Here is a 27,322-nt window from a genome sequence, read left to right on the forward strand (position 1 = left end):
TGGATTTCAAGTGTGGATAACTCCAATAGCTCCACTACAAAGAGACTCTAATACTATTGGATGACTGTAGACAGAAATTTTCCTATAATCAGACGACCATGTAAAAACACAAAGGATCAAACCCTTACTCTAACTGCATAACACATATTTTCAGTAGAGATCAACTGGACTTCATTGTGAAATCATGTTTAATATAAGAACTATGTTGAGTTTTAAACTAGGTTTTGAGAGGGTTATTCTTTCTAGAATGTGGCCTGTTCCTGATATGATGAACTGAGTTCTTATCTGGCCTTATTAAGATAATATAGCACTTAGGGACAAAAATGAACCCAAGGAGGGCTGAACTAGAAGCCAAGATAGAGAAGACTTCCATAGCCACCATGACCTTCCCCTTGGTGCTGTGGTAGACAGGGAGGAATGTGATCCACACACAGAAGAACACCAGCATGCTGAATGACAGGAACTTGGCTTCATTGAATGTGTCTGGCAGATTCCGTGACATGAAAGCCATCGTAAAACTACCAAGTGCCAAGGAGCAGAGATATCCCAGTACACCATGGAAGGCAAAATCTGAGCCTTTGTTACACACAAGGATGATATGTCCATGTTCAGCATGATAGTCTTGGTCAAGGAAGGGAGGAGAGGTCCCTAGCCAGATTCCACAGAGGACAATGTGGATCAGAGTACATATGGGGATGATGAAGTTCGGAGCCTTGGATATTATTAACCACCTTGCCACTCTCCTTGGAAAAGTAACCTTGAAGGCAATAACCACAGTCATAGCTTTGGCCAACACAGTGGCAAGAGCCACAGTGAATGCACATCCAAATGTGATCTGCTGCAGGATACAGGTTGTGGTGTTGGGATGGCCAACGAAGAGCAAGGAACAGAGGAAACAGACAGTGAGTGTGATAAGCAATGTGTAACTAAGGGTCCTATTGTTAGCTTTGACAATTGGAGTGTCTCTGTGCTTCACAAAGAGTCCAAGAACCACAGTTGTGAGTACAGAGAAGCACAGAGCTATGGTTGTGAGAAACATCCCCAAGGGGTCCTCATGGTTAAGAAAGCTCACAGCTTTCTGGAGGCAGTGTTTCTTCTCTTTCTCTGCATAATGACTCTCTGGACACTTCATGCACTTTTCCATATCTGATCAGAAATGAGGTGAGATTTAATCCAAGCTGAAGTTATCCCTTTTATTCTAAGCCATTTTTCTGTACTTTTGGACAGAACTACTATCTATATCACTTTCCTGTTTTCTCAGGGACAAAGAAACACAAACTCTATAGTGAACGTTTTCATATTTATACCACCCAACTTCCTTATCTGATATTTCAGTTATTATTTATGTGAACTTATAAAGTGTGTTGATCCAACTCAGCCCTCTTTCCTCTTGCTCCATTCCTCAACTTCTCCCACTTTTACTTCCCAACTTAATGTGCTCTCTTGTCTCTTCTTTTTACATTGTAATACTCACTGAGTTTATTCAGTGATGGTAGTATTTACATATTATGGAGGCAACAACTGGAATATGGGCAACATTTCAGAGTCCACAACCTTAAATAAAAAGTGATATTCCTCTTTTGGTAGTAGTTATCAATTACTAGTAGCTTCTCATACAACCCATCTTCTTTATAGTGATGTAAATTAAATATACCTTACAGTTTTCTCTCTTATATACCTTCAGGCCTCTTGTGCTATTGGTGTATCTCTTTTGGAAGTTATTAGAATACTGAATTACAATACATAAATATACTTTATTTCTGAAACCACATCATAAGTCATACCACATTATTAATTTGATTAGTGCAAAAGAGTGAGTATGCTCTTGAAATTATTTTCATAAAAATATTGACTCTTCTCTGTGGAAGCTTTAATGAATAGGCATTACTACATTGTTACAGGCTTGACTAGTGCACTAGTGAATAGTCGTCATTCAAACTGGGGAAAGGACAGAACTATTGAGACAGTTTTAGGGTATGAATTAAACAGTGTTATAGTATTTGAAGTACAAGAACAGTGATTTATGCACGCCAGATTTCCATTGTCATTTTTTGTATGATTTTACAAAGAAACTAATCACCAGATTTTCAATTTTATTTTGTTGACAAATTTTATTAACATATTATTGAACTCACTTTAGTAGAATAAAACATATTTCTATATACCTTGTAAAAAATGTTTCCTTCAGCTATCGTGACACATTGTTATATCTGTTCTTAGGACCTACTTTCAAGATATAAACTCAGGCTCTGTTATTTCCTTCTCTTTTATGTGGAGGTGTTCATTTTGTTTTAGTTTTCTAAGTTTTAATGGAGGACTAACATGTATAACTACATTCCTTACTAAAGGCAAATGATACATGTAAGAAAAACGACAATGTGAGTGTGTGTGTGTGTGTGTGTGTGTGTGTGTGTGTGAATTTGTGCATGCATATTCACTAAAAGTTTGGGTTTTTTTAATAAAAGCTTGAGGGCACAATCTTTTACATCTCAGTGTGGGAAATCCATGAAAGAAGTTGCAGAAAAATGTAAAAGTCAGAGGTCCTGAAATACTTCAAGGGAGTAGAAACTTGCAGACACAGCTGGGCAGTTGAATATATAAATTTGAGGTTTGACACCATGCATATAACATGTGAAACCTCAGGGCAGACCAAATATCATTATGTATTGAGAGTTGGCATAAAATACTACACTTAGCTGAGAAGTTATTTGACCTTATAGCTGGTATAATGGAAAGACACTTTAAACTTTAGGAATGTGGCAGTAGGAATTAGTCCATATTCCATCCGTAATTGCACTCCAAATAGTATTTGGGTAGCAGAAACTGAATTCAATGAGTTTTTCTTAATTTTTTTTAACAAGAGAGAAAAGAAGTTAGGTAGGAAAGTGGAAGATTTGGGAGGGTATGAATATGATCCAAATACATAGTATGAAATTCTCAAAAAGTAGAAAACATTTCAAAATTTCAAAATTGAAATAAACCTGGTCACAAATTTAGTATTAGGTATGGAAATATGAGCTTTTAAAGATTTTTTCTTCCCAATGAAATGTGTTGTGAATATGTTCAGGACCTCTTCTTCTAAATGGAGATTCTATATTCCATTGCAGCTCTTAGGTCTTGGTACAACTCTCAGTAACAGACCCTTGGAACTGCTTTGAGGATATTGTTTTATATATGGTTCTCAGAATTGGAGCATAAAAATGGACATAATCCTATTCATTAAGGAAAATTGAAATTTTAGTTATGCTCTACAGTCAAGAATTATATAGTGGGGATATTAAACACAAAATGCTAATTTTCTGTTCTTGCTGGGAAGAATCATTATTAAAATAACCTATCCTACATTTAGGTGAGTTCTAATCATTATTAAAATACAGTTAGGGAAACATCCAATTTGCACACTTTATTACTATGTGTTAAATCATGTGGGGAAATAAAGCATATTGATTAGTACAGAGAAAAGGTGTTTCCTGCAGAAAACAATAGCTGAAATTGATCATAGATGTAAATCAATTATAAATTTCTGTGCCTACTCTGCACTATTTCAAGACATGGTGATGAACATTTCATATACTAAATAAGAGAAGGAATACATTTTTCTGACTTCTTTCTAGATATTTTTCAGGTTTTAAGATAATGCAGAATCCTGTAGAAATGTGGAACCATTCCTGGAAGATTTATTCTTACCTGTGTCATTGGAAATCTCATTGTCTGCACAAGGAGTGCAATCATAGCAGCAAACAGCCTTGCCCTCTAGGGTAATTTTCCTGAATCCAGGCCCACAACTCTCACTGCACACAGAATGAGGAATCTGAGAGAAAATGGAGCAAAATTAACAAATTCTCATGGTTTATTGAAAGTCTCAAGCCGGGCGGTGATGGCACACACCTTTAATCCCAGGACTCGGGAGGCAGAGCCAGGCATATCTCTGTGAGTTCGAGGCCAGCCTGGTCACCAAGTGAGTTCCAGGAAAGGCACAAAGCTACACAGAGAAACCCTATCACAAAAAAAGGAAAGAAAGTCTCAATAATATTTTTAGTATCACATAATTAATTTGCAAGTTTTATTCCTATAAAAGTAGAAAAGGAATTTGAGCATCTGTGATCTATGCAAAACTGGTCTGAGGATTATACCATTATTAGACAGTTTGGATCATAATGAGGTAGGGACAATTTTGATGCACGGAGGTCATAGAAGACATGACCTAAAAGGTCATGCGGTCCTTCCAGATGGATCTTGTCTCTGAGCTTGCTTTCTAATGCATTGAGAAGCTTTTATTTCCAGTATGATCGTAAGTCTTGCTTGTCAACTTAATAGTACTTATAATCACCATGTAAACAAATTGTTGGGCATCCCTGTGAGTGTTTCTAAAGAAAAGTTTAAAGGATTTACTCTAAGAGTGAGCATCATCATTCTGTAGGCTGTTTTATCAGAATTAAGAATGAGAAAAAGGTTATTCATTGTATTCACTTTTTTTCTATTGACTGAGAATATGATGTCATCGGGAACCTCATGCTCCTAGAGCAATAAATTTCGAAAGATAAGGGCTGAAGGTTCATACTGTCATCCAGAAGAAACACCTGCTTAAGTTACATTAGGTATGTATGTATCTTCAGTAGCAGAAAAAGTAATAACATAAACACATGCACGCTATAGTATTTCAATTCAAGGGGTGGATAAAAGAAATGATAACTGTTCATCTTCTGTAATTTTAAGCATGGAATCAAGATGAACTACTCAAATTTTAGATACAGTGAAGGAATTCTAATAGAGACATTGTGTATTGGTTTGAATGAAAAGTGGCAATTATAAACTCAGATATGTGACTATATATTTGCTCAATGGTGGTGCTATCTTGAGAGTTATTGCAACTTTGAGAGTTGCAGACTTATTGGCAAAATTATTTCAGTGGTTGGAGATTTTGAAAATTTATGATCCTCACCTAATTTCAGTATTCACTCTCTGCCTCCAGTGTGTGGACTGAGACATTTTATTTTCAGCTTCCTACCCATCTCTCCACAGATGCGACACACTGGCATGCCTCCTGAATATAAAGCACACTCGAAACTCCAGAACCATAAGTCAGATAAACTCTTTTTTCCAAAAGTCACTTCTGGTGATGGTGTTTGATCATAGCAAGAAAATATAACTTATTCAGTTTTCTGTTGTGAATGTAGAGATTTTCTACATTAGAGTGTCCTGTGAGATATTATGAGGATTGCATATACCACTTCTCAGGTGTACTTAATTTGTTTCAAAATGACAAAATTTAAGCCATGCACCACTGAATATTAGCAGACATTTAAAGCTTAAAAAGTCCTTTTTAAATAATCAGGTGATTATAAAGCACTGTCTTTTAATAGTTATTTTTTTGTCTTTGACTACTGAAAATTTTATAGCATTGGGATTTAATTTCAAAAGTAGAAGTTGTTATACTGGAGGATATATTTGTATTATTATGATAACTTTAATGCATTGAGATAATATATAACCCACCTCTGAATATCTTTCTGGCCATCGTATCATCTTCTCAGATAAAGTTAACTGTTGACTCTGTGGAGCATTGGGCAAAAAATTTCCTACTTTCACTTTAAGTCCAAGACCCTTTGGAAAATTCCAAAAGTTGAGAATATCATACTTATCAACTACTAACTTCTGTTTCCATTCTAAAGCCATATTGGCTCCTGTGTGAATATTCCTCAAGAAAGGATGAAGCTGAAAGTGATGCAAGAACATGTTTTAATGTAGATCTGAGAGTTTGACCACCAATGGATTATAGAATAACTCTCAAAGTTCATAATCTGTGGTGTAGGACACGATAATAATGTAGGTATGATTGAAGATCAGCAATGGTGACCTATGTAAATGGGATACAATTCTACATCTGTGGAACACACAGCTTCAAGAACATCTTCTATACAAACTTAGGAATGGAATCGGTGAGTATTGATTGAAGCAAATCTCAATTTATTTAAAAGAGAGCTATACTCATTTACACACAGGGTTCATCCCAAAGTTCATTAAGTAAAATGTGGATACTTATGACTAAATAGTAGTTAAAAGAAATTATTTATGTACTAACAACTTGGGATAATGAGCTTTCATTGTTTCACTAAGAAAATTCTTAGGTTTCTGGTGTAATCATTACAATGAAAAAATTGTGCAGCTATTTGTGACACAATTTTTATATTCATTAAAATCATTTCCTCCTTGCCACTAGCACCTTATTCCTCAGCAACATGAACAGAAAGATCTGCACTGACATGGAAGATAGGATAACACATGAAAAATCTCCTGTGGATGGACACACACACACACACACACACACACACATACACACAAATACACACACACATGTGTATATGAATGTATACATACATATACTATATGTAAAATTCTGAAATATGTAATACCTAGTTTGGTGCCTCTGAAGACTGTCAAAATTTCACATTGTTGATGCTCTAATACAATGGAAGGAATATTACCTGCCATGGGAAGAACACCAATCTTTCCCCATTTCCAAATGGTTGCATTTGTACTTGATGAAGACTCATCTCATGGAGACTATGGGCCACAGTATAGACAGCCTTGTATGTATTGTAGCTGTCTTCACTCATTACCATGTCAAACATATGTCTAGGCAGTAATTCCAAGGAAGAATTGGGTTGGCAGTTCTCCAAAAGATGACAATCCAGCTTTGAAAATGAGCACTTGAAGAACAGAAACCACAACTTAGGAAGGTAATTGTCTTCTGGGTATTTATAAGGATTAACTGTTTGGATAAAATTTTTAAATTCAGCCACCTCCTCATGGTGTTGTGAAAAAATGAGACTTCCATGGAATGAATCCAGCAAGAAATAATCAGCAATATTAGTAACATCCCACTCAGAGGTCATGACCCAGACTTTTCTTGTCAAAATTTGTTGCCCTAGATTTGTCATTAAACCTTGTAACAAATCATTGTCACCATAAATGATGATAATATTGGCCAATGTTTCCTGGATGATGCCAAGACTTTTCCAGTATTTGTATGAAAATGAATTCCAGGTGCTTTGGATCACTTGAACAAAAGCTATGCAGACTTGATTTTTCTCCATTTTTTCTCTGATATCTGCTAGAAACTGAGTCCCTCTGTGATCATCTGGCATGAGCAGCCCAATCCAGGTCCAGCCAAAATGAAGCATCAAAGAGACCATGGCAAGGGACAGAGTTGTGCCTTGGGGGGCCATCTGGTAGAGAGAAGTAAAATGACCTCGGTCACTGAAGATAGGCTCAAAAGGACCAACAGTGAGCTGAAGAGAAAAAAAAATTGGAAACAAGAGAAAGAACAATGGCATTACGCACAATCCTTGTTCTGCAGAAACAGGTGGAAATGGTAGCAAAATGATGAATTCACCCTGATTTGAAGACAAATTACTGGGAGAGAAGTTTTCAGAAAATTACTGGCCTGTTTTCTATTTTTATTAATCCTCTTTGTACTGCAACCTCCCCTTTCTTTTCCCAGTGATTGAAATAGAGGTCAATATCCAATTGTCTGGACAGTTGTCATTGATATCTAACTAATCCAATTATAACTTTTTACCTATGGACACACCGGAAATGTCAGCAAAGGAGATCTACATTGTTTTCCCATACAACTCCTCACCTGTGGAAATTTGTAGAGCTGAAGCAGTGTCCCAATATGGGCAGATTTTACCCACGATGGTCCTGTTATCACAGCACTTGTCTTTCTCTCCTTTAAACAGTTATAATTACAGTGAAGACTGCGAAGGTTACTCAGGCCTGTGAGCCAAATAAGAGCATTCATAAGAATGTTTTTCTCACTGTATGGGACATTATAGAAGTCAAATCCCAGAGATATGTTTGGTAAAAGATGAGGGTTCCTGTTGATCTCCTCAATGGCAAATACCAGGGCCAGAACCAACTGGTGTATTTTAAAATTATAACTGCAGAGATTGAATAAAAACATACCTGAGGAAATTACAGACCACACAGAACTGCAGATTCCAACTACAAAGACTAAAGCACAGATCCCAGAATTCCTGGGTGCAGCTGGGTATTTCATTGTTTGTGGAAACTGCAATGCCTATACATAAGCACAAAGTAGGAGAACTAAGACCCTAATCTTGACTGGGACTAAATAAAAGACATTCAAGACTTTAAACATATCTCTGATTTTGGCTCAAGCCCTAGAACTTCCAGATGCCCCAAAACCTTTTCATTGCCAGTCCATGACAAAAAAGACAAAGGGGTTTTACCCAAATGTTGGGACCATAGAAATTCCCTGTGATACATCAATCCAAATGATTGGACCCTGTAGCCATACTGAGGAAAAAAAATCATCAACTGTTTAATGACTGTTTGACCCAGTACAAGACTCTACTCCTGGCCCCAACTTGAGTTCAGTTTGTCATGAATCAAGCTATCCCACTTGCCTGATGATGACCTACTACTGCTCAGACAAGACTGTCACCAGATGAATGATGAAACCAGGAATGTTGGAGATGCAATATGTACTTTTAATAAAATTATTAGTGCCTAAACCAGGAACCTCATCCCAGGAAGAGGAACTGATTGTTCTAGCCCAGTATCTCATATGGGGAAAAGAAAACTCCACTACTATATACATGGACCATCAGTTGATATGATTTTACAAGTGGGTATGTCAACTGTGTGATCTATAGAGAAAGATGGCTTCTTATTGTTGGAAAAAAAGGACATTAAAAAATCTGGGCCCTCCTATGGACTATGTGGCTTCCCTAGAAATTGCTGTCCTCCATGGACACACAGTTTAACTCACTGTCCGACAGCTGACACTAAACTTATTGATGTTCTGATGACACATACCACAAACCAGTGCTACCTATGACTGCAGGGTAAAGAAAAATGGTCAGTACAAAACTATATGTAGTCAGGAGGTTTCCTAGGTCCTGGCCTGATGGCAGTTGGGGCAAATCTCTCCCACTTGCATCCCCTAAGTAAACACACAGAGGTTTATATTAATTATAATTGCATAGCCATGGCTCAAGGTTTTTGCTAGCTACCTCTTATATCTTAAATTAGCCCATAACTGTTATTCTATGTATCACCACATATTCTGTGGCTTTACCTGCATCCCATTAAATGTTGCTCATTCAGTGGCTCGCTGGTGTCTCTCCCTCCCTTCTTCCTGTTTGTCTTTTTGAATTTCCCACTGCCTCTAAGCTGCTTTGCTATAAACCAAATGGCTTTATTTGTCAACCAATCAGAACAACACATATTTGTAGTATACAGAAAGACATTCCTCCATCACCTATGTATTGATGGAATGTACCAGAGGAAAAGTTCATTATCTCAGAAATAACTAGCTGGATTCTGGTAACAAACCTTTACCAGGCTATTCCCCTGGGTACTACAAAACCTTCTTATTTGTTCAGACCAATGTTTGTTATACCTATGCGTGACACACAAGTATGGTATATCTCAGCCATATACCAGGATTGTGTTAAAATAAATTGAAAACAGACAGTCCTTACTCAGGAAGGGATCCAAATGAAAGATCAACACCCTGTCAAACGTTGGAAAAACTGATTTCAACCAAGATCTGCCTTGCTGGGGAAAAGAAAAATACTTGCAACTTTCTTAAAGATACTGTTTTTGAGTGGTTAAAAGTGTTCCCCACATAGACTAAAAGTGTTCAAATAGCTAAAAAGATCAGAGATAAATGAATGTTTCCAATTTGACTGCCTTCTAGCAATAGGGTCCAACAATATCCTGATTTTCATAACTCAAACCCTCTTAAATAATAGCTATGGCTTTAGATATAGAGCAGAAACTTCATTGTGTATCTAGACCTCAGAGTTCTGAGCTGGCAGAAAGAATGAACAGGACATCAAATGAAACTCCAACAAAATTCTCATTAGCATCTAGAAAAAGGTGGATAGGCTTCCTCCTTTACTGTGCCTCAGTTTACTGTTTCCCATATAGGGAGGGATTAACTACCCATGAGATAATATTTGGAAGAATTCCCCACCTTCTTCCAAGGCTCAGAGACAAGCAGTTGACAAAACTCTTTAATCATTCCCTTATCAAGTCACTAAAGGCATTCCAGTTCTCCACACAGGGTATTCACTGAATTATCTGAGATACCCAGCCATCTTCTGAGTCCACCACCAATTTCACCTTGCTTAAGTAGAGTGATATCCTCTATGTCAAGTGAATAGCCAAAGGGACAATGGAGCTAATCAGTTAAGGACCCTACAAGGTCATTCTCTTTACTCATATTGTGGTGAATTAAACAGACTGTCAGCCCATTGACTGACATACTTATAGTGACTAGGGCTAGCCTTAATTAACAATAGGACACTTACAAGGGACAAAGAAATTTAATATCCCAAATTGAACCTGCACACTTTGCCTTATTGGGTAGCTGATATTCAGCCTAATGGGATGATTTATAACATTATATATATATATATATATATATATATATATATATATATATATATATAATTTGTATATGTAGTATTATTGGGTCTCTGGGACTACAGTGGTGATTGTAGCAGTGCCCCAGTCCTTAGTAGGCCTCCAGAACTTAGCACAATTGACTGGATGGTGGAAGTGCCATTCAGGATATAAATATCAGCAAATAGACAGCACCACCTTATGAAATGAGAACAACACACATAGTTTTCAGAAAGACTTTAAATGTATTAAACTTGCTTTTTGCTTCTGTGGTTTGAATTCTTGCTCACTGTTCTTGTTAACTGATGTATTTTAACACAGAACATTTTTTTTGTACTTAAAAGCTCATCCTGAGAAAGTCTCCATGCTACCCTGGGATTCTGATCACCCAATATAGTTGCAGGCTAGATAAGAAAGGTTTTCTATTGGCTTAAACAATGTTCCAAAATTCTCCTCTAGTGAATACCCTAAACACTAAATTGTATATATCAAACCAGGAATACAAATTAGTTAACATCATCCAGTTATGAGCCCTGCAAGATGCAAAAATAACTGACCTAATAAGACATGCCTTCTGATGCAATAGGAAAAGAAATGTTACACAAATATTCAAATAATTTTCTGTTTGGATCATGGACATGTTCCATGAGAAGAAATTCATTCATAGCATGGTTATTTGAAACACAAAAGAGACCATAAGCCCAAGGAGAGATAAAAAATATTATTATGCTAAACAGATGTAGAATTGTCATGATTCCTAATAATTTATTTTTCAAACCATAGATGAGAACATTGATCCATTTTTGTCACAGAAACCTCTGCTTGTAGGTGTAAATTAACAGAGACCTTTAACTGATCATTTTGGAGAGAATGAGGCACTGGATAATGCTCAACTTCAGATGAGGAACACACATTATTCTCAGGCGCAAAAATCTCAGTGTTCTTCCAAAGGTTGTAGATAATTAAAAGAAAATTATTTTCCAGATAGAACAGAGTAATTGTAGATACAAATGCATAGTATCAGGGGCACCAGAGCTGCAAAACATCATGCTAGAAAAAAAAACCTCAAGCATAGAGAAGAGAGTTTTGTGTGAAATCACACCACTAGCCGTGGGGATTTTGTCCTTGATAGATTTTGTGATAGTCAGTTATTTTCAAAGCTTTGAACTCCAGTAGGTTTACCATAGTCGAGAGAAGGCTACAGTTTTATGAGTAATACCACAACATAGACAGGATTCTTTGGGGAAAAAGAAGAAATGTCAAATTGGTTGAACAAGAGGGTTATTATAAAGGAGCACATATGGAAAGAGTGGGAGCTGGAGTGAATATAATCAAAACACACTGTACTTAAGTTCTCACTTAATTCATGAAAGCATTTAAACACCAAAAAAGCAGCCAGACACACCAAAATGATAAGTAAAGAAAGGCATGTACTGGAAGGGAAATGGGCCTAAAAGTCCTTCATAGTGGAAACCAAGTTATCTTTCCTAACGGAAAGATTTGAATGTGTGTGTGTTTGTGTGTGTGTGTGTGTGTGTGTGTGTGTATGCATATGTATATATGTACACACATAGAATGCATGCATTTTGAGAATTTCTTACATGTATGTAGTCTTATGAGCATATTATATTCATAATCGCTGTTGTATTTTCCATGTAAAGATAGCAGAGGTGCTCAAAGCCTCCAACCACTAAGCAGTGATAAGGGGATGAAAACTTTAATCACAAAATCAGAACAGTATATGTTAGATCTTTGTTTTTTCTATATATAGAACATCAAAAATTATGTCAAGTTCATATATGATACTAAAATGTGTGTTTTTTGCTGCTTGAATGCTTTATTATTAGATTTTTAAAATGAAAAAGCACTAAGATAGGCCTGAAGTACATCATATTAGTTTCTTGGAAGAGGACAATGGGAGAGAGAAGAAACACAGCCATGCTTAAGTACTTGAGTTCATCAAACATGGAGGTCAGACAGAGATGGAGAAGCCACATTGCAGGGAAAATGGCTTCAGAAAAAAAGAAAGGGAGCCCAAGATATCACTGAAGCATAGTTAGGATCTGCCCAGAACCCAAAAGAAAGAAATAGAAAGAAAAAAAATGAAATTAGGATTTTGAGAATGAGCACTCAGCTGCATTCAAAACCAATGAAAGTTATGATATACACAAGTACGTAAATGTTGTGATCTCGATATTCACTATTGTTATACGCAAGAAAGTTCAATCCTATCTCCTATGTACTAGTTAAAATTGATTCTGGATTTTAAATATATTTCATGGACATTAATTTTTAAAAATTTTGACCAACATGAAAAACATAAAAATTGGCAAAAATGGTGAGAAAAAAAATACAAGATTCTGACTCTTCATAAATATATTTTAGTAACCTATGATGTACAATATTGTCCCAGGATGACAGATGTAGATGATGGACAGACATACTGAAAGGTTTAGAAATCAGAGAAGGAGATGTAGGAATTATTATCCCTGCATTGCCTAATTTCAACTGGAAAACATAGATGTCATTATTTATTAACTCAATTACATTAGGTATGAGAGTGACATTGGATAAATTAATATTTATTAATCTTATTAGACAAAATCAGTCTAAAATGGTCCAAATTATTACTGAATGTGAATACAGTGATAGATAATAACATATATTTCTGAAAGTGACACATTGAGGTAAGTAATAAAAGAATTCCCATAGTGCTAACAATGACAGCTATCAGTATTCACTTCTGCGAAAACCCCAAAAACATTCTTACACCAGGTAGGCTGGTGTGTATCTCATTAGCTGTATGTGTGTTTCTTGCTGTGTTGTAAAATAACATGGAAGATTACACATTCTTTGTGAAACACCCTAAGAAAAGGGGAGCTACCAAATAAGATCTCCATGCTAATGAAAAGTACCAAGTGAGGATAAACAAAGCACAGTGGCTAAAACAGAATGGACACCAAAGAAGGGCTTTCTAATAAATTAAGGCAGTCCACATAGACCTTCATACAAGGATGTAGAGAGCTTTCAAAGATTACTCTGCCCATATGAAGGGAAAAGGCCACAGAGCTTCAATTCATGGAAAGAAGAGATCAATTATAAGGCCACAGGCAGCAATGGAGGGAAGAGCTCAGAATCATGATATAGATAGACATCAAGATATTTTCACTGCTAATACACAAAAGGAAGACAGACTGGGCGGTAACATGAAAGCTGACTTTACTGTCTGAGTTATGCTCCAGAAAATTGATAGATATATCTCTTTATTGCTTTTTTTCAATTCCCCAAAAATACAATGTACCTATATTTATGTGTATGTGGTGTTGCTCTTAACTATTTGTCTTGAAAAAAGATAATAAAAGCATTTATTGTTATCATTAAAAAGCAATGTTGATAAATCTTGGTCATTCCAAGTTAGGTTATTTGTTTGAAAATTTTTACATTTTATAATCAATGTCTTATCCTGAAAGTTTCATGAACATGACTGCCTGAACATGATATGAATTAAGAATACAATAATAGATATACCGAAGTGGCTGGGAGAAAGATCATAGGGTCTTATTTCTAGACAAAGAACTAGAGGCAACTAAGGAAATCAAAAGTCAAAGAAATAGTCTTCTACAAGGAAAAGCAAAACCATCGAATATCCAATATCAAATGGTCATCCTCAAAACTATGCATAGGAGTACATTAATGGAGACTGATCTGTTTGTAGTTAGGAACATGTATATATATGTGCATCCTTATGATTATGTATTAATAATTTTTTAAACAGTCAATAAATTTGGAAGGGAGGAAGAAGAGTTATGTGACAAAGTTTGGAGGTAAGGAAGGAAAAGAGAAATACTCCAATTACATTACAATTTCAAAAATAAATGAAGTAATAAAAAAATTTTAAAACAAGCATCCCACTGCAAAGCATTTTAAAATAAGATGCAAGGAAATGCTTTTCGATTTTGATGTATGAAACTGCTCACAAAAGGGCATATATTTATAGTAGAGGAGGAAAAACTCCTAACATCCAAAATGTAAAAGATAATATTCCTCTGATACATGGATTTTTGTCACATTATTAACATAAGAAATGTTTGGAGATTTGAGGTAATCTACTTTGATAAATCTAGTCAACCAAAATTTAAAGACAATGGGATAGACATGTTCTTCATCTCATACATTTCTAGAGACAGTAACAATTTTAATTTGGAAGGATAACAGGCACCATGTATAACAGGATTTGTCATATGGAAAATAATATAGTTCACCTAGGGCAAAACCCTAGAACTGAGTATGGGATGAATTTGATGTCGACACACACATGGTGGGAGGTTAAGTTGTCCTTCACAGATGATCTCTCACCTGCATGTGAGACCTGAGGCAAGAGTGTCCATGGACACACACAAAAATTTTGGTAAAAATGTCTTGTAAAGTCTGTATCATGTGCACTCCATTAGACTAAGTCATGTTGCCTCAAAAGAAAACTTACATTAATCTGGAAATTAAGATATAATTTTATGTTTGTATATCATATCATCTGAATAGTTATAATATCCCTAACTAAAGTAAAATCTGTTTAAAAATTAAGAGCACACAAGAACCAAAGTAGTGAAGAAAAATTCCTGCCCACAGCTAAGATGTTTTGTAATCTTGATAATTAAGATGATCATTTCTAGGCATGTAAAAATTATATGCACGAAAAAGACAAAGAAAATTAGAGAGCAGACATATTCCCTCTTTGAAAACATATCTGCACTCTCTCAGTGTAATAAAGAATGTAATCAGAAGCCTTACAAAATAATCTTAGCTTTAAGACATATACATTTCTTGTTCCTCAACATGTGTGAAAAATTAGGAAAGGTATTGTACATCGGAAGATTTTGAGGGAGTAATAGAAAGTGAGAAACACACACATATTACTCTTTTGTAGTAACAAAAATACTTCACTACCACAAACTTAATTTTATTTCTGACTTAGTAAGAAACAAACCTAAGTGGCCACAGTCTTCTCTCAATGTTTCTTACGACCACATCCATGAAAATGAGATTAAAAACTTGTTAAAAATGAATGGAAAGACCTGTAAAAGAGAAAATTCTTCTGGTAGTAAGTGATTAGTAAATAATTAATTTAGCTAAAAAATTTTGAAGACAGGCATAGCTGTTTTAACAAGAAGAAACTATTGCCAACTTCTAAATCTGACACCCTTACTGCTAAATCAGTGATATCTAGTATATGCAAACTTGTTACTCTACCATCACATCCCTCCATAGTAACAACTTTTGGTGGCATCACCTCTTTTTACACGATTACATATAGACTTTTGAGTGTCCTGAAGAGCCAGATAAACTTTAATAAACCCATCCTCCCTCTGAAGACCTAATATGAGAAACATGTGGCTGTAAAGGCGTGGCCAAGGAAGATCCAATATTTCAATTGTCATATTTGGAAACAAAAATCAATAAACAAACAAGCAACTTATTGTATCATTTTTGAGAATAAAAAATAAATGAAGAATAACATACAATTAAATAAGGAATTTTTGATTAGAAGAGGGTTTTTCATGATAAAAATAAGAAGCATAGGAGCTTGAATACACATATCACCTGGATCATTTGTAACATGAAATCTGAAAGAGCATAAATGAAGAGCAACACTTACTGTATGCGAAAGTCAGTGTAAATGTTTGGCAGATAAGGATGTGGAACTTTGTTGTCTGTGTACAAAGTATGAACTGGGAAAAATACACCAATGGTTACATCTCCTTCATGGTGAAAATCTTCTTTGATTCTGATATAACACTCAGCGGAGCTATAGGCATATGCATGACTGTGATTAAAGAAGATCCTGATAATAATAACCAAAAGAAAACATCCCACCAACACACATGTCTGCTCAAACATAAGTCTGATGGATCCAGATCTCACAGGGTCCTGCAGGTTTATACTTAGCTCAAGTGTTTCTGACCATATGCGCTTCTAACTTTGTTGATGGGTGAAGCTGTCACAATAACCCAGAGAGCTGTCACAGTGTGAGCACTTTCTTATACCTCTTCCACTGCCACTGAGAATTCTGGAACTCTTTCTTCCCTTGGGCTATGCATCTGAGGCCCTGTGTTCAGGTGAAAAACAAGCTGGAAAATATGTTTATAGATTTTCTTCTGCACCCTTAGGCACTGTGATTTCACCTAAAACAACAGGCAGTAAGAGCTCAGGGATGAACTCCTCTTTGGATAATTTGGTCACAAGAATGAAGCAAGAAACTTTTCAAATGAAAACAACTGAGACTGGTGTTAACAGTCGACATTGGAGGATGGCATTCCAAGTGTAGTGAGTAGAGAAAGGCCCAAAATCCCATGATGTAGGGAACCCAGCAAAATGATTGAGACATCATGATTTTCCAAACCTAAAGAAGTCAGTAGATTCTACCTTGCATAGTGTCTGTGTCTCAGAGATTCTTTGCTTCTATGATACATCTATATATGCTTATTAATACAATGTCCACATCCAGTAAAATCTGCTTATTTCTCACTTTGAGAAATTAATGATCTTACTAAATTATTCAGCTTCAAATGGACCAACTAACTGAGACATGAAGTTTCTTGTTTAGATTCTATGCTTTGAGCTATTGTACCTCTGCTGTCCTAGTTAATCCTCAGTAAATAATTGTGTAGATGTGTTGTTCTGATAAATACCTGTACCTAGTGCAGTGAGTTGACCAGCTACTTACCCTGTTCTGAGAACATGAGGATGATAGGAAATCCTTCTCTTTTCTCTATAAAGCATAATAATTTAATAGCCTCTAAATGTACTCTTCACCTAATAAACCAAATGAAGCTTCTATAAGCAGAGTTCTATTTACTAGTTCACAGGATAAGTTAACACATTGAAAGTCTTTTGTATTATGTTGTATAAATGAGTTGATGCTCCAAAATATTAATTAGTTCCCTAAAGAAAGGATGGAAGAGTGTAGTGAATAAAAACCCACAGACAATTGTCTGAGGATTGATAAACTTTATTTCTTTTGAATCATGTGCATTAGAAGACAAAATTAAACATCAAAATAGTCCAGTTGGCAGTTAAATTAGTAAATCCCTCCATCACTTGTGCTTCAAGAACATAGAAAGCAGGAGGAACTGAATTAACCAAACAGGATATCTAGATGCTGTGTGAATATCTTCTAAGGGATTGCTATTTATGCACAACCCTATTTGGACTTAGTCACTTAGATCCTATGATATTTTGGTTTTTGTTTTAGCATATTATATCTCATTTTATATTTTGTTGTTACCTCTTAGAAGCTCATTCTTTTTAAATGAGAGCCAGAAATCAAGTGAATCTCGATATGATCGAAGAGTGAGAGGGAGTGGTATGAGTAGAGGGAAGGTAAATTGATCAGGATATATTGCATGAGAAAAGTATCTGTTTTTAATAAAAGGAAGAAACTTAAAAAGAAGAAAGCAAAATACTTTCACCTTAATGGACTACATACTTATTCCTTTTATGAATTTGCTTGTCCAGAGCATAATGCACATGTCAACACTAACATTGAGTGCCTTATTGAGTATCTTACACACCATCATGGTATTCCAGACAGCATTGTTTCTTTGTCTGTGTGTGTAGTGTGTGTGTGTGTGTGTGTGTGTGTGTGTGTGTTTCTTTTTTATCACAATCAGTTTCAGCTCCCTCCCCTCTTCAAGAGTCCTCCTCTCCTCCCTATTCACACAACAGACACATCGAGTTCTCCTTCCCTGTTCCTCTCCAGAGACATTTGGGCCTCCCATGGATATCAGACAGCCATGATATATAAATTTCTGTAAAACTGGGCACTTTCTCTTCTATCAATGCTAGAAGAGGCAATCAGAAGGAGGAATCAGGTAACAGAGTCAGACACAGCCCCTCATCTCACTGTTAGGATTCACACAAGAAGACTAAGCTATACCACTGTAACATATATGCACAGGGATTAGGTCAGTCACATGAAGGAGAGTACTTACATAATTGGAATCTGAGGACAACTCTGTGATGAGCTAGAAACCCAGAGGAATGGAAAGTCCCAGGAATAGATGAGAGTGACCCTAGCCAAGTCTCTTAGCAATACAGGATATGGAGACTAAACCAGTCACCTTCAGTGACAAGACACATCTTTCAGTGGAGGGACTAGGACACTAACAGAGCATGACTTCTTACAAAGGAACTCTCTTCACAGGAAGGGAATTACAACATTAGGCCCATATTCATGGAAACCACTAGTTTAATGTGGCCTCCACCATCCTTTATCAGCAAGCTTGGTATAATGGTAAAATGGCTTTTCACAGGTAAGATACCATTTATGTGGTGTTTGCACAAAGGGCTGTGACAGCACTTTCCAGAAGGTGGTAAATGCCTTGAATCAGGATGCAGTGTATTGTATGCTGTCTTTCTTAGCCATCAGTTATGGGTCAAGGAATTCTGTTGTGGAAATTGCAATGTTTCCACTCAACAGTTCCTCTCACGTCCCAGGGAAAAATGCTTATTTATGCAAGGACTTTATGGACTGCTGTCCTAGAAATGTGCTTTCAAGAGCTGGAGTACTACTGCCTGGAAACACTATAATGATTTCTTCAAATTAGAACTTGATATTTAATCCTGGTCAAGTTGAGCTTTCAATGGCTTCATGTGAGCAGGTTACTATAGGAATAATGGTGCTAGGAAATAAGATTAGTCCACACTACTGAGGGAAATACTGGTTGTTTTTGTACAATGAAAGAATAGAAGGTTGTGTCTGGATTACAGCAGATCCTTTAGGAATATGGTCTATGTTACTATGTCCTGTGATTAATACTGTAGGAAACTGAAACCAAAACCAGTCCATGTAGGATGTTACAGAGCCCATGACTTTCAGAATGAAGTTAGACATCATACATTCAGGGAAACACTCAAGACCTTCATAGGTGCTTTGCTATAGTGTGGGGGAAATGAATAATGAGAGATAGTAGAACAAGTTCATTAGTATCGGCACTCACTCTACTGACTGTAACTATTGTTTTCCCTTGCCAGCCTCTCAGGTAGACCCAAGAGTCTGGGATACCCAAAACCCTTCCATTGGTGGACACCATTTGCCTATTGTCATCAAGCTACAAGATCCTGCCAGATATATCACCCAAGCTCAGTACCCTCTCTCACTCCAGAGCCTAAGAGGACTTAAGCCTATCATTTCTGACCTTCTCAGGAAAAAGCTGCTCTGCCTAACCTCTTCACCTTTTAACACCCCCATACTTGCAGTTAAAAAGTCTAATGGAATCTACCGCCTGGTTCAAGACCTCCAGCTCATTAATTCTGCAGCGGTCCCCCTCCATCCTGTAGTGCCTAACCCTTATACTCTCCTGTCCACTATCCCTTCAAGAACCTCTCACTTCTCAGTTCTAGATCTCAAAGACACCTTCTTTTCTATTCCTCTCAGTCCTCAGTCTCAAAATATCTTTGCTTTCACCTGGACTGACCCTGACACTCACCAGTCCACACAGCTGACCTGGACTGTTCTGCCACAGGGATTCAAAGACAGTCCACACCTATTTGTTCAGGCTCTGGCCTCTGACCTGATTTCTCTGTCTCACCCTGGCTCTAAACTAATACAGTAAGTATTATATTATATATGTATGTAAGATATTTTACTCTGCAGCCCATCCTTACAGGTTAGCCAAACTAACACCTTTGCTCTCCTAAATTTCTTATCCAGTCGGGGTTACAGGGTATCTCCTTGTAAAGTTCAGCTGTCAACTCCCCAGGTCACCTATTTGGGTCTATCCATTACTCCAACTCACAAGGCTATTACTATAGACAGAAAACATCTAATTCAGTCCCTCACAGTCCCTTCCACTAAAAAGGAGATTCTGTCTTTCCTAGGAATAGCTGGCTTCCTACAGTCTTGGGTTCCATCTTTTTCTCTCCTTGCTCGCCCCTTGTACGAGGCAGCTTAGGGCTCTCCACATGATCCTCTCATCCATCCTGTCACTAAACCTTTCCAAAAGCTCCAACAGGCCCTTCTTCAGGCCCCAGCGCTTCATATCCCAGACTTAACCCATTCCTTCTCCCTCTATGTAGCAGAGAAGGAGGGATTTGCCCTGGGAACTCTAGGACATCAGCTGGGACCCTCCTTTGCACCTGTAGCCTATCTGTCAAAGAAGCTAGACCTTACCAGTCAGGGCTGGGCACCTTGCATCCGTGCCTTAGCAGCTGCAGAGCTCCTTATTCGGGAATCAAAAAAGATAAGCTTTGGGTCACCCATTATTGTGTTTTCTCATCATAATCTGTCCCATCTTTTAACTTATAAAGGCTTACAAACTTTACCTCCTTCCCGTGCTCTTTCTTTCTAGTTGGCATTACTAGAAGATGTCACACTTACTTTCTAGACTTGTCCACCTCTTAATATTTCAAGCCTCCTCCCTCAACCTAATGCTGACTATTCTCCTCATTTCTGCACTGAAATCTTAGAGGAACTGTTTCCTCACCCTTCACACATACAGGAGGGCACATAGCCTCAGGCTACTTATACCTGGTATACAGATGGCAGCTCCTTTTTATATGAAGGGACCCATAAAGCTGGTTATGCCATAGTGTCAGATACTGAGATAATAGAGGCACAGGCATTACCCCCACACACAACTAACTAACAGGCTACTGTTAGTTACACTACTGAGGGAAAACTTGGTTGTTTTTCTGCAATGAAGGAGTAGAAGATTATGTCTGATTTCCAGAAGATCCTTTAGGACTATGGTCTGCATTACTATGTCCTGTGATTAATGCCAGTAGGAAACTGGAACTAAAACTAATCCATGTAGAATGATACAGAGTCCATGATTTTCAGAATGAATTTAGAGATCACACATTCAGGGAAATAGTCAAGTCCTTCAAAGTTGCTTAGCTATTGTGTGAGGAAATAAATAATGAGAGGTAGTAGCATAAGTTCAGTAACACCAGCTAAGATTACATGAACACCTGTGGAAATAATGATTTTTTTTTGGTTAAAAACAACTTTTTGTGTATAAACAAGCATATATATATCAGTATTTATGATTTAATTAAATATTTCTTATGGGTGAAGACAGTGATTGATATATTCATGGTTACTAAATTTATAGGGAAGAAAGACTAAGTATTCCTTAAAGGACATCACCATCTACTTTTAAATGTATAATGAATTTGACATTGTATTTAAGATTGTTGTATCATATTATTTGGAACATGTGACCGGGTTATTGTTTTTATAAATAATAAAACATGACAGAAAGAGATTTGATTGTGTGTCATGTTGATGTTCGATGGATTTTGAGTGGTTAACCTCTGTTTACAACTATATTGCATCAGAAATAATCTAACAAGCTATTAGGAAATCCTGTATCATATTATCTTAATGAGTTTACTGGAAGCAGAAAGACCTACCATAGACATGGGCATCATTTTCTGGTAACAGATCACACAAAGTGTATAGGACAAAAAAATACAATTTTCAGAGACATGTCCTCACTCATCTACCAAGTCAAACTTTACTGCTGCTCTGGAATTAATTCACTGATATTAGTTCCAGAACCGTTATAATTTCAAGTAAAATGACAATCAGCATCTCTCCAGGAATCTTCACAGACTACAACACCAGATTTGGACTGCTGAGACATCTAGTCTCTTGAACTGAACTACTGGATTTTCTGTCTCTCCAGTGTAAGATATCTATTTCCATTGCTGACCAGCCTGGAACACAACATGGAAACCTATCTCATAAATCCCATAAATATACACATATATGTACTCATTCTCTATGCTGTCTTACTTTAAAGAATCCAGACTAATACAGTGCATTTTCTGTACCCTCATCCTCAACTGTGTAAGTAGTGGATATTTTAATTTCTTATTAGTCTACTCACCAGTCCTAATACTATTTGTTCTTTCATACAATGGTCTAAAATCTCTTTAAAACAAAGAAATAAATAGTACTGTATGTTTTTATAAGCTTCATACTCCATAAACTCTCATAAAGACAGAAATAGTTAAAGCGAATACTTAACAGTTATTTTCTTCTGGATATACCTTTCTTTCTTTGGATCCATGCACTGATGTATTTGCAAAATTCTGCTGCAATAATGAAATGCTTGCTGGGCAGTGGTCGTACATGCCTTTTATCCCAGCACTAGAGAGGCAGAGGCAGGTAGTTCTCTGTGAGTTCGAGGCCAGCCTGGTCTACAGAGCGAGATCCAGGAAAGGTGCAAAGCTACACAGAGAAACCATGTCTCAAAAAACAAGAAAAAATTAATAATTAAATGCTTGGCCTGCAGATATAAACATTACAGATGTGAATTTACTTAATATGTTTATAGTCTGAGAACTCAAACATCATTGCAATGTCAAAGAAGTACTTGTCACCAATAACTTTTGGTAGATGGAATGCAAATGAATAGAGAGAGAGACACACACAGAAGGACACAGAGAGAGAGAGACAGAGAGAGACAGAGATGAAAGAAGAAAAAGTAATATTGAGAAAAGTAATATTGAGCATAGTGAAATATTTTCATGTTATTTTATTTTTTTAATTGTAAAAATATTTTAATTTCAAATATATTTCATTCATATTCTTCCCCTCTCTCACATCCTTCCATATCCTCTCCTTCCTATCCTCCAAATTCAATTTCAGTCTCAAAAAACAAACAGAAGCTCAGTAAAAGAAAACACCCAAAACCCAAAAGAAGAAAATAAAACAACACTAACAAAAAAAACCCACCAGACTACAACCAAATAAAATCACACACTCAAAACTGTGGAGTTTATTATATATTGATCACCAGCTCCTGAACACAAGACCTGCCCTACAGTGGTTGATATACATACTGTTACTCTATAGGAGAAAACTCAATTTCCCTATCACAATAGGTAAAAAAAGAGTTCATATTTAATGTTTGTGTTAGTGGAAAGGATTTTATTCATTCATTCATTCATTCATTCATTCATTCCTTAATTCATTCCACCATCCATCCATTTATATAAAATAAAATATAATGAGATCAAGCAAAACTGTCACATCAAAGTTGGAGAAGACAAATTGAAAGAAGGTAAAGTGCCCCAGAGATGGCACAAGAATCAAAGACTCACTAGTTTTCAAATTTAGAAGTCTATTGAAAGCTTTTGGGTCCCTTGATAACCTTCACTCAGAGTTTCAGAAGAGATGCTGCTGGTGACTGATTAATCTGAGGGATACCCTAATAAATCTACATATATGAAACCCTTTAGTCCATACACTTTATTCTTTGGAGTCAGTTCTCTCTCTACACAGCTTCTTCTCTGCTCTCATAAATTGCTCCTTTCTTGCCTGATTCTCTCTCCCTCTTTCTGCTGTTCCCTCTAAGTGCTATCTTAATTCCTCTTAGTTCTGCCCCACCTAGGTCGTTCTCATCTTGTTCTTATCCACCTAGTTCTTGGCATTTGGCTCTTCCTCGTTTTCCATCTCATCCTTCTTGCTCTCCTTCTAGTTCTCCAGTAAAATATTGTTCTCAAGTCTCTGATGTGCTGTGGGATGGTCTGTATGTCGAGTGTGTTGCTGATTGGTCAATAAATAAAACACTGATTGGCCATTGGCTAGGCAGGAAGTGTAGGCGGGACAAGGAGAAGAATAAGGCTGGAAAGTGGAAGGCTGAGTCAGAGAGACACTGCCAGCTGCCACCAGGACAAACAGCATGTGAAGATGCCGGTAAGCCACGAGCCATGTGGCAAGGTATAGTTTAATGGAAATGGATTAATTTAAGCTGTAAGAACAGTTAACAGGAAGCCTGCCATGGCCATACAGTTTGTAACCAATATAAGTCTCCTTGTTTACTTGGTCGGGTCTGAGAGGCTGTGGGACTGGCCCAGAGATCCTGACTCTGGGCCAGGCAGAAAAGCTCTAGCTACACTGATGTTTACAGTTATACATTCATTCAATAGCAATGCTCTGGCTAAGGCAAGGTCACCAGGCTTGAATTCCCTCAGGATCAAAAGGAGGGACAATAGGATCCACACAAACGAGTAGTAATTGCCAGCCACCATATACAACCCAAAAGGGAAGTGACTGATGGGGAATAGAATTAACTGAGGGCTAAATTCAGTGACCAAAAGGGATTGTATTGTCCAACTTTATTCTTAGATGTAGCTAGTTAAAGCTTTAGGAGTCTATCAGTGACAAATAAAAATAAAACTGCCATATTTCCCTTTGGCCCCTATCTGTCCAAATATTTTGGCTACTGTCATTTTCTGGCAGGGCAGGGGAGTGAACTCCTTGGCTGGGAAATCTGAGTCAACTTGATGTACCTGTAAGCAGAAACCCTTTATTTCTGTGTCAATAGTTAAAGGTAGATCAAAAACTAGAGATAAGACTTTGGAAAGGGAGAAAGTTAGGCTGCATTAGCACATCTGCTAGGCCTTCTCAAACAGTCTGGATGCTTAAGTCTGCTGATAAGATACTTTTGTCTGTCTGGGAATAGTACTGGCCAGATCCTGTTAATGATGATAATTACAGAAAGGCCTGAAATTAGGGATCCTGACCACATTAGTGCACAGAAGGTTATCTAAATATTCCTTTAGTAGAGGGGAAATGGTGCCCAATAAATGATGGAAAAGCTATAATAGCACATGGGAATTCATAGCAGGAAATTGCTAATAATCAAAAGCCAATATCACCAAGATTCCTTGAGCCTTGGCCTCATCCTCTGGAAGAGTTCTTAACTCTTTTAGCTATTGCTTTGCCATAATCAGATAAATTTCTACAGCACATATTTTTTTGCAGCTTGCAGCAGGAATCAAATAAAAATACTAAACTTGAAGCTGTAATCCAAGCAAGGGGATCTAGTGCAGACCTGTGCAAGCCCTGTGTATGCTTGTGTAGTAACTGTGAGTTCATATGAGTTTGATCATATATATTTAGAGACTTAATTTTTCTCATCATTCTTCACTGGCTCTTAAACTCTTTCTTCCCCCTCATACATGTGGTTACCTGAGCTCTGAGAGAAGGGATTTGATGGAGACATCCCATTTAGGGCTGAGTGTTACAATGTCTCATTCTTTGCATAATGTAAGGGGGTCATATATATTTGTTCCAGTCTTCTGCAGGAGGAAGCTTCTCTGATGATAGCTGAAGAAGGTCCTGAGTATAACAGAGTATCACTAAGAGCTCTTTTATCACTACATACATACCCCCACACACACATACACACACACACACACACATATATACATATATATTCTTCATGTCTATACATATATAGATACATAAAATGTAAAATACACTAAATAAGAAAATTTATTTCATGATTAATTTTATATTATCTAATTAATATTATAGATTATATAATAAAAGACAAAATACATATTTTTTTTCTTTTTTAGGCCAGTATTATTTGCTTTTACTGTAGATCCCTAGGCAATCTAATCTCAGGATCTTGTTCACCCAGTATTGGGTGTGGATTATGGAGTGGGCTTTAAGTCAAATCTCTTCAAAGCTGGTGACTGCCATAAGCATTGTGCCTTCTTTACCCTAGCATATCTTGCAGGCAGTACACCATTGTAGATAAAGGGTATGTGACTAAGTTTCTGTTTACACATCTCTTTTGGCAGCAAGCAGAGTAATTTTCTGTACAAAAGATGCCAAAAAGGAAGGGTGAATATTCTACATAGGCACCTATTTAACATCTCCATGCTCAATAAGTTGAATAGGTGTTGTGTTCAGCAATGAGGCCTTGTTATCAGTTATCAGTTTAAAGAGAATAAACTTGTCGTGGCAATAGCCTGGGTTGTTTGGGGATTCCCATGGAGTCTCTTGGAGCAAGAACCCAGTTAGATATACCCAAACTTATTCTAAAATCTTCATTTGGTGACAAAAGATGGCCATTTCCTTTATATGACAACTTCCTTTAGATCATATATACATATGGGAATTTTTACTATATGAAGTTTCCATACTCATACTAGCCTTCAAATAATCTTTAATTTTGGTTGTCTCTCCATATGTTCTCTCCCACAATTCCCTCTCCGTTCCCACTCCTTACTTTATCCTCCATTCCAGCTCATCTACCAAAAAAGTATATACTATAGAGAAAAAGGAAGTTCAATTTTATATTTGTTTATCTATGCCAGAAATGTATAATACATATTTCTTAAAGATTATGTATGTTCATAATTAATAATTTCTCTTTATCAAATGATACTTAAGTTTTCATTCATATTAGTAACACAAGAATGATGAATGTTGGTAAATCTGAAAGTTGGCATGCATTTCCATTTGAAATATAAATATTTCAAAAATCAAAGGAAAAACATCAGACTCTAAAGTATTTCATAAATACTTAAAGCAAATATTTATGCTTTTTATGCAGAAAGTTATTATTAAGAGGATATATATGTACATATATATAATACAAATCATTAAGGATATATGTCTATGATACATGATTTTTATGATGCTTATTAATGTAAGAAATAACTTGCTATAATCCACATTGACATACCAAGTCAATCACATATTCAGTAATTGTAAGAGTAAATACTCTGTTTCATATCTATTGAAAGTGACATTTTGAGATTTGGGGGAAGAATATTAGCCAGCAGATATAAATATAATTACCATAAGGCTCAACAAACTTGCTCAGTCAGTTGAAGATCCTTCTGATGATTTTGAAGAGCTGAGTTTGATCCCAGCACACAAATCATGGTTGTAACTAGAGTATTCCTGCCTGGCCCACAGTCAGGACAAATCTCTGTCACCTGCCAGTCCCACAGCTGCTCAGACCCAACCAAGTAAACACAGAGACTTATATTGCTTACAAACTGTATGGCCATGGCAGGCTTCTTGCTAACTGTTCTTATATCTTAAATTAATCCATTTCTATAAATC

The 27,322-nt window shown here is 36.6% G+C and overlaps 1 protein-coding gene across 1 annotated transcript in view; it reads right to left on the reverse strand.

Annotated features, from left to right (window-relative positions):
* Positions 1–217: 217 nt before the first annotated feature.
* The window catches only part of LOC131903779 (vomeronasal type-2 receptor 116-like), a 46,048-nt gene continuing 18,943 nt past the window's right edge, over positions 218–27,322 (reverse strand). Inside the window, exons 2-7 of the mRNA XM_059254545.1 lie at positions 16,097–16,264; positions 7,646–7,946; positions 6,486–7,292; positions 5,497–5,715; positions 3,688–3,811; positions 218–1,146 (exon numbers count right to left, since the gene is read on the reverse strand). Of these exons, the coding sequence (XP_059110528.1) occupies positions 218–1,146; positions 3,688–3,811; positions 5,497–5,715; positions 6,486–7,292; positions 7,646–7,946; positions 16,097–16,264 (2,548 nt within the window). The remainder of the gene's footprint in view (positions 1,147–3,687; positions 3,812–5,496; positions 5,716–6,485; positions 7,293–7,645; positions 7,947–16,096; positions 16,265–27,322) is intronic.

The sequence above is a fragment of the Peromyscus eremicus genome, chromosome 1, assembly GCF_949786415.1.
Source record: "Peromyscus eremicus chromosome 1, PerEre_H2_v1, whole genome shotgun sequence".
NCBI classification, from domain to species: domain Eukaryota; kingdom Metazoa; phylum Chordata; class Mammalia; order Rodentia; family Cricetidae; genus Peromyscus; species Peromyscus eremicus.